Raw genomic sequence first — 8,859 nt, 5'->3', positions numbered from 1 at the left:
ACACTCCCCCCCCCTTCCCTCTCCCTCCCAAGCCCTACTGTCCCCAACACTCCCCCCCCCCCTTCCCTCTCCCTCCCAAGCCCTACTGTCCCCAACACTCCCCCCCCCTTCCCTCTCCCTCCCAAGCCCTACTGTCCCCAACACTCCCCCCCCCCTTCCCTCTCCCTCCCAAGCCCTACTGTCCCCAACACTCCCCCCCCCCTTCCCTCTCCCTCCCAAGCCCTACTGTCCCCAACACTCCCCCCCCCCTTCCCTCTCCCTCCCAAGCCCTACTGTCCCCAACACTCCCCCCCCCTTCCCTCTCCCTCCCAAGCCCTACTGTCCCCAACACTCACACCCCCCCCTTCCCTCTCCCTCCCAAGCCCTACTGTCCCCAACACTCCCCCCCCCCCTTCCCTCTCCCTCCCAAGCCCTACTGTCCCCAACACACCCCCCCCCCCTTCCCTCTCCCTCCCAAGCCCTACTGTCCCCAACACTCCCCCCCCCTTCCCTCTCCCTCCCAAGCCCTACTGTCCCCAACACTCCCCCCCCCCTTCCCTCTCCCTCCCAAGCCCTACTGTCCCCAACGTCCTTCAGCATAAAAGGACTTTCACATTTGGCTTTTCTAGTTTGATTAGATTTTTCTGTTTAGTTTAGTTCAGTTTAAGAATTAAACCGCAACCCGTCTGCCTCCTGCCATTCCGTCCTGCATTTGGGTCCACACCTCCACCAACCGTGACAAGAACAGAGACATTCTGGACTTAAGTTTGAATTTCTCCTGCTGTGAAGACCATCCAAGTCCGTCCCTGCTGCTGGTCTCTGGACCACTTCCTCCTCCCTCGCTTTGCTTTAACTTGAGTTAAAGCAGCTCATTGTTTAGAAAAAATATTGTTCATGTAAAAACATGTTTGCAACAAAAATACTACCAAGAGTAGAATGTCAGGTAAATATAGATACGACCTCAACTAGCTAGTTTAGCTAGTTAAACTGTCATCTTTTAAAGTCCACATGCAGATTTTCTGTCTGCTTCTCAATTCAGGTTCTGCACACCGCCAGGTCTACAGACTAGATAGACTACCAGGTCTACAGACTAGATAGACTACCAGGTCTACAGACTAGATAGACTACCAGGTCTACAGACTACATAGACTACCAGGTCTACAGACTAGATAGACTACCAGGTCTACAGACTAGATAGACTACCAGGTCTACAGACTAGATAGACTACCAGGTCTACAGACTAGATAGACTACCAGGTCTACAGACTAGATAGACTACCAGGTCTACAGACTAGATAGACTACCAGGTCTACAGACTAGATAGACTACCAGGTCTACAGACTAGATAGACTACCAGGTCTACAGACTACATAGACTACCAGGTCTACAGACTACATAGACTACCAGGTCTACAGACTAGATAGACTACCAGGTCTACAGACTACATAGACTACCAGGTCTACAGACTAGATAGACTACCAGGTCTACAGACTACATAGACTACCAGGTCTACAGACTACATAGACTACCAGGTCTACAGACTACATAGACTACCAGGTCTACAGACTACATAGACTACCAGGTCTACAGACTACATAGACTACCAGGTCTACAGACTACATAGACTACCAGGTGTTCTACAGACTACATAGACTAGCAGGTCTACAGACTAGATAGACTACCAGGTCTACAGACTAGATAGACTACCAGGTCTACAGACTAGATAGACTACCAGGTCTACAGACTACATAGACTACCAGGTCTACAGACTAGATAGACTACCAGGTCTACAGACTACATAGACTACCAGGTCTACAGACTAGATAGACTACCAGGTCTACAGACTAGATAGACTACCAGGTCTACAGACTAGATAGACTACCAGGTCTACAGACTACATAGACTACCAGGTCTACAGACTAGATAGACTACCAGGTCTACAGACTACATAGACTACCAGGTGGTCTACAGACTACATAGACTACCAGGTCTACAGACTACATAGACTACCAGGTCTACAGACTACATAGACTAGCAGGTCTACAGACTACATAGACTAGCAGGTCTACAGACTACATAGACTACCAGGTCTACAGACTACATAGACTACCAGGTCTACAGACTACATAGACTACCAGGTCTACAGACTACATAGACTACCAGGTGGTCTACAGACTACATAGACTACATAGACTACCAGGTGGTCTACAGACTACATAGACTAGCAGGTCTACAGACTACATAGACTAACAGGTGGTCTACAGACTACATAGACTACCAGGTGTTCTACAGACTACATAGACTAGCAGGTCTACAGACTACATAGACTAACAGGTGGTCTACAGACTACATAGACTACCAGGTCTACAGACTACATAGACTAACAGGTCTACAGACTACATAGACTAACAGGTGTTCTACAGACTACATAGACTAGCAGGTCTACAGACTACATAGACTAGCAGGTCTACAGACTACATAGACTACCAGGTGTTCTACAGACTACATAGACTAGCAGGTCTACAGACTACATAGACTACCAGGTGTTCTACAGACTACATAGACTACCAGGTCTACAGACTACATAGACTACCAGGTGTTCTACAGACTACATAGACTACCAGGTGGTCTACAGACTACGTAGACTACCAGGTGTTCTACAGACTACATAGACTACCAGGTCTACAGACTACATAGACTACCAGGTCTACAGACTACATAGACTACCAGGTGTTCTACAGACTACATAGACTACCAGGTGTTCTACAGACTACATAGACTACCAGGTCTACAGACTACATAGACTACCAGGTCTACAGACTACATAGACTACCAGGTGGTCTACAGACTACATAGACTACCAGGTGGTCTACAGACTACATAGACTACCAGGTGTTCTACAGACTACATAGACTACCAGGTGTTCTACAGACTACATAGACTACCAGGTGTTCTACAGACTACATAGACTACCAGGTGTTCTACAGACTACATAGACTAACAGGTCTACAGACTACATAGACTACCAGGTGTTCTACAGACTACATAGACTACCAGGTGTTCTACAAACTACATAGACTACCAGGTGTTCTACAGACTACATAGACTACCAGGTGTTCTACAGACTACATAGACTACCAGGTGTTCTACAGACTACATAGACTACCAGGTGTTCTACAGACTACATAGACTACCAGGTGTTCTACAGACTACATAGACTACCAGGTGTTCTACAGACTACATAGACTACCAGGTGTTCTACAGACTACATAGACTACCAGGTGTTCTACAGACTACATAGACTACCAGGTGTTCTACAGACTACATAGACTACCAGGTGTAATCTGTAGACCCGGTAGTCTATGTAGTCTGTAGATATTTAGTAGAAGAATCCTGTGATGTTTCCAGTCCAGTCAGGTGTTTTCTGTCCCTCCCAGTTCTGCACCTGTTGACAGGTATTTTGTCCCACTGTTCATCAGTAAAATGCTCTAATTTGTACAGGACACGTTTGTTTGTTTGTTTCTTTGTTTAACTCATTAAATGACAGCGTCTCATACGATGGATTATAATTTAGCACGTTTAATTATTGTTCCTTATTCCAGTCTCCACACTCAAAAAAATAATTTGTTGGATGAACATAATTTGATTGTGGCACCTATTTCCACATAATTGGATCAAGTTCAATAACCCATTTTTGATCATGTTAATTGAACACATTTGATTTTTGTTGTTTCAACTTATTCTGAATACATCAGATCAGTGTAATTCATAACCATTTAATCCAAATCTTAAATTTGAGTATTTTATGCCAAATTTGTTTTAATCAATTCCACACCACTCCACCAGTTAGGTCAACAAGATTAAATCTAGTTGTATGAACAACTATGTTGTTAATCAGGGCTACACCTTATAGTCTTGCTTAATGAACCAGTAATGGGTTTGATGATTGTACTCATATGAATCTAGTTCTTTCTTTTAGATCTAGTTTTTATTTGTTCAACAATGATTACAAAATTAACCCATTACCTTACAAAAAAATAAAATACACACAAAAAGCCAATTCAATTAAACTTTATTCGCTGGATTAAACTTACAGCATAAAAGCTCCCTGCTGTTCTCCACCTTTATTACACAACCATTAAGGAAAACCAATCATTTAAACTGGTCACGACAACAATTTTGTACATGACATTAAAGTATAGGGACCAAAACTACCAAAAATAGAAAATACAGGAACACACAAAGGGGTCAATGAAATAAGATGTACATTAAATAGGGCAAATAACGTGAAAAATATCAATTTGTCATATATTTAAACTGTGTACTGAAAATGTACATTTTGAATCATTGTCAATTTGTTTGAGCCATTTTTATATTCCAATTTTTATTTTTCATTTCAGCCAATTTTTGTTCTTCATAGCTTAAAATATGAATTTGTGTTTTAAAACTTGTGATCAAATAAGAGGAAATAAATTTTGAAGTATAAGGAAGAAACTTAAACTTTTTGGTGATGCGGTTCCACTTCTCAAGACCCAAACATAAAACCTACATTAAAAACTGTTTAGGTAAAACTTACTCCTGAATGCAAGTGTAGGAAATATTTACAATCCAAATTTACAAATTTCAAATAACATTCTTATAAGTGCACAGCAAAGATGACACTTTGCACAGTAAAACATGAACTTAAGCCCAATGACGCAACCATTCGCATTATTCAAACACCGCTAAAAAAATACAAGAAAAACAAAGTGCAGCGGGAGGGAAAAAAAGAGGGGGACGCATCATTACAAAGATCTGTCTATGGTTTGTTCAACACATGGCTCCATTATATTCTGTGTGAAGTAGAGTTTAGCACAGCTCAACTACAACTAAAAGAAATGCAGAAGAATAAAAGCCTGTGTGCTGCTGGTCCAGTTAGAGCGGTCCATATATCCACAAAAATAACCCATCTGCAGTGCTGTGTAAAAGGCAAAAAGACCAACAAAAACACTTTTTTTTATTATTACACAAACATAACAGGAGAATCTACACAACTCTTAATATTTTTCCATCATGGAAATCAGTGTTGGAGCAATGAACCACTAAAGAGCTTCTATCGATAATTTTTTTCAAGCACTAGTTTGTTTTTGAGAAATTGTGGTTTTAACGAGAGTCTTTGTCCATCGAGATCTAGAAGGATCTTCTGGAAGACTTCAAAAGTGCATTTCAGTTCTGGTGGCTAGTTCAGGTTCAAACAGTCTATGAGTCCAAACAACAGAGAACAAGCTTGTTACCCAAACCAGAGAGGCTCCACACCCTCACAATCAGATTTACTTGAAAATGACCATAATTATTCTTTAGGTTATGGTAAAACTTAGAATGTTGACGTACCATTTGTTAAGAAGCAGTGATGAGATAGCCAACAAACAGCCCGAGTTAACATTTAGTTTGCTCACCACTATGCTATCTTTATGACATCTACTCAGTTGTAATACAAACCTTGGAGATGTCAAGCATGATACTTTTCATTTTCTTTCCAGTTTTTCTCCTTTGCTGCGGAAGACTTCCCAGAAGCGTGGCATGTAGGTCACTTCAGGATTTTATTCCTTTAAACATAAAATCCAAGAAATTAAGGGTGTTTAATTTTTCAGCTGTATGTTTGAAAAGGGAAACAACAGACATAAAAGCCAAATGCATTTTAACCACATGGCCACCTGCTTTTGAAGTGGCCATGACTCAGCGTTTTAGTCGCCTTTAACCCCACAACACAGGCTTGGCGTTTTCTAAATTATTTTTTTGGAGTTCACGTGATCTGTGCTCAAAAATGCTTGCAGGCATAAACTGAGTTCAGTTTTCTTTGCTACACAGAATCTACATATGCATTCCCCAGAAAAACTTTCAACAAAACCTGCAAGTCGGTGAGCAGCAAGGTTATCAGCTATTCCACAGTTTACAGTGCCTTGAACACACTCATCCAACTGACCGATAAACACACCGTGCTCTTCCAACAATACAAGATGTTTCAACAGGAATTCCAACACTTTCAAAGCCAAACGTCTTCAAATCGTCACTTTTACATAGAATGGCAAGATAAATGGATGAGAGAGCCGAGTGAGAGCCTTATACACCACATTATACACCACAAAGCTTGTTTTTTTTGTGTGGGGTTCCAAGGGGATCGCAAACCTCAAAATCATCTATGTAAAGTGTAATGGCAATTCTCAAGCATCAACAGCTAGAGGTACTAGTTTTATATGGACTGCCATCGGACCTTCCGTCTCCTGTCTTGGTTGGGTGTAAACTGGTCGGACCTTCTGTCTCCTGCCTTGGTTGGGTGTAAACTGGTCGGACCTTCCGTCTCCTGTCTTGGTTGGGTGTAAACTGGTCGGACCTTCTGTCTCCTGCCTTGGTTGGGTGTAAACTGGTCGGACCTTCCGTCTCCTGTCTTGGTTAGGTGTAAAGTGGTCGGACCTTCCGTCTCCTGTCTTGGTTGGGTGTAAACTGGTCGGACCTTCTGTCTCCTGTATTGGTTGGGTGTAAACTGGTCGGACCTTCTGTCTCTTGTCTTGGTTGGGTGTAAAGCGCTTGGACCTTCCGTCTCCTGTCTTGGTTGGGTGTAAACTGGTCGGACCTTCTGTCTCCTGCCTTGGTTGGGTGTAAACTGGTCGGACCTTCCGTCTCCTGTCCTAGTTGGGTGTAAAGCGGTTGGACTTTCAATCTCCTGTCTTGGTTGGATGTAAACATGTCGGACCTTCCGTCTCCTGTCCTGGTTGGGTGTAAAGTGGTCGGACCTTCTGTCTCCTGCCTTGGTTGGGTGTAAAGTGGTCGGACCTTCTGTCTCTTGTCTTGGTTGGGTGTAAAGTGGTTGGGACCTTCCGTCTCCTGTCTTGGTTGGGTGTAAACTGGTCGGACCTTCCGTCTCCTGTCTTGGTTGGGTGTAAACTGGTTGGACCTTCTGTCTCCTGTCTTGGTTGGGTGTAAACTGGTCAGACCTTCCGTCTCCTGTCTTGGTGGGGTGTAAAACGGTTGGACTTTCCATCTCCTGTCTAGGTTGGGCGTAAACTGGTTGGACCTTCTGTCTCCTGCCTTGGTTGGGTGTAAACTGGTCGGACCTTCCGTCTCCTGTCTTTGTTGGGTGTGAAGTGGTTGGACCTTCCGTCTCCTGTCTTGGTTGGGTGTAAAGCGGTCAGACCTTCCGTCTCCTTTCTTGTTTGGATGTAAATTGGTCGGACCTTCCATCTCCTGTCTGGTTTGGGAGTAAATTGGTCTGACCTACCGTCTCCCGTCTAGGTTGGGCGTAAACTGGTTTGACCTTCTGTCTCCTGTCTTGGTTGGGTGTAAAGCGGTTGGACTTTCCATCTCCTGTCGTGGTTGGGTGTGAATTGGTCAGACCTACCGTCTCCTGTCTTGGTTGGGTGTTAATTGGTCGGACCTTCCGTCTCCTCTCTTGGTTGGGCGTAAACTGGTCGGACCTACTGTCTCCTGTCTTGGTGGGGTGTAAAACGGTCGGACCTTCGGTGTCCTGCCTTTGTTGGGTGTAAAGCAGTTGGACTTTCCATCTCCTGTCTTGGTTGGTTGTACGTGGATTAACTGAAATAATCCGTTCAATAAATTCGATCCAGTTTGAGCCTTCAGGACCTGAGAGACAATTAGAACAGTCATCTCAGGTAAATAGGTGACAACATCAGTCTCCACAGGTGTGTTGACCTTTCAGAACGAATGTAGCTAGTCAGCTGCTACCTTTTGATGTGATGTCACCAGTTTATCAGCCTAATTTTTATTGATTGACTGATTGATTGATATGTCCCCAGGTGTCCATGGCAGGATAAAAGCTTAGTGTTGGACATCACTGCAGAATGACATCATCAAGCCTAATCCATTTCCCTCCCCAAGACCCCCTGTGGTCCCACCTCTTGCTGTCCATCTGGCTTTGGATTGGCGTACAGGTAGGTCAGGTGAGCACCTCCCACCAGCACTTCCAACCCCATTCCATAAAGATCCCAGGTGACATCACTCTGGGGGGGCTGTTCCCCATCCATGCCCGCGGACCCCATGGTGTGAACTGTGGAGAGCTAAAGAAGGAGAAGGGGATACACCGAATGGAGGCCATGTTGTACGCTCTAGATCAGATCAACAGCGACACAGAGCTGCTGCCCAACATCACGCTGGGGGCCCGGATCCTGGACACCTGCTCCAGAGACACGTATGCCCTGGAACAGTCACTCACCTTCGTCCAGGCACTGATCCAGAAGGATGTGTCGGACATCCGCTGTTCCAACGGCGAGCCGCCCATCATCCGTAAGCCTGAGAGGGTGGTGGGCGTGATCGGAGCATCGGCCAGCTCTGTGTCTATCATGGTGGCTAACATCTTGCGTCTGTTTGAGGTAACACGTTAAGATATTCCTCATCATTTTACAAGCAGGTAAAATGAGATACCTGAGTATAAATATGAGTTCCAGTTTCTCAGAACTTAGGTCAGCCGCTTTCATCTTGTACTGACTACAGAAAATGATCTAACTCATAGAAATCTTTATCCATTTCAAGTGGGATGTCTGTGCAAAAGCTCAGTATGATTCATCTGAAATTTCCCTCCACTTGTTCTGAATCACTAGAATTATCTAGAATCAGATATGTTACAATATGTTTGAAAAGGTTGTTTTGATGAAGTGTGGGTAGATATCAAGCAAACATTTCTAATCTGCTCTTTTCAGCTCAAATATCAAACATCACAAGTGCTTGAAAACTGATAATATCATGACCTCTCTGACAGCCTGGTGGGGATTGGTTAGAAAAACAACTTGAAAATAATCCCATGTAAACTCACTCTCATCTGGAACAATCTGGATATTCTACTAAATAAAAATACCCAGTTTGTACATATGATCCATAATCGAAATCCTTA

At 43.8% G+C, this 8,859-nt stretch overlaps 1 protein-coding gene across 1 annotated transcript in view; it reads left to right on the top strand.

Annotated features, from left to right (window-relative positions):
• Positions 1 to 7,813: 7,813 nt before the first annotated feature.
• Positions 7,814 to 8,859, top strand: part of grm6a (glutamate receptor, metabotropic 6a) — a gene marked incomplete at both ends in the record, with an annotated part of 106,264 nt that continues 105,218 nt past the window's right edge. Inside the window, one exon of the mRNA XM_079238618.1 lies at positions 7,814 to 8,341. Within this exon, the coding sequence (XP_079094744.1) occupies positions 7,814 to 8,341 (528 nt within the window). The remainder of the gene's footprint in view (positions 8,342 to 8,859) is intronic.

The sequence above is a fragment of the Telmatherina bonti genome, assembly GCF_933228915.1.
Source record: "Telmatherina bonti genome assembly, chromosome: 4".
In the NCBI taxonomy this organism is placed as follows: domain Eukaryota; kingdom Metazoa; phylum Chordata; class Actinopteri; order Atheriniformes; family Telmatherinidae; genus Telmatherina; species Telmatherina bonti.
Note: the sequence above shows the minus strand (reverse complement) of the source record. Positions and strands in the feature narration are given on the sequence as shown.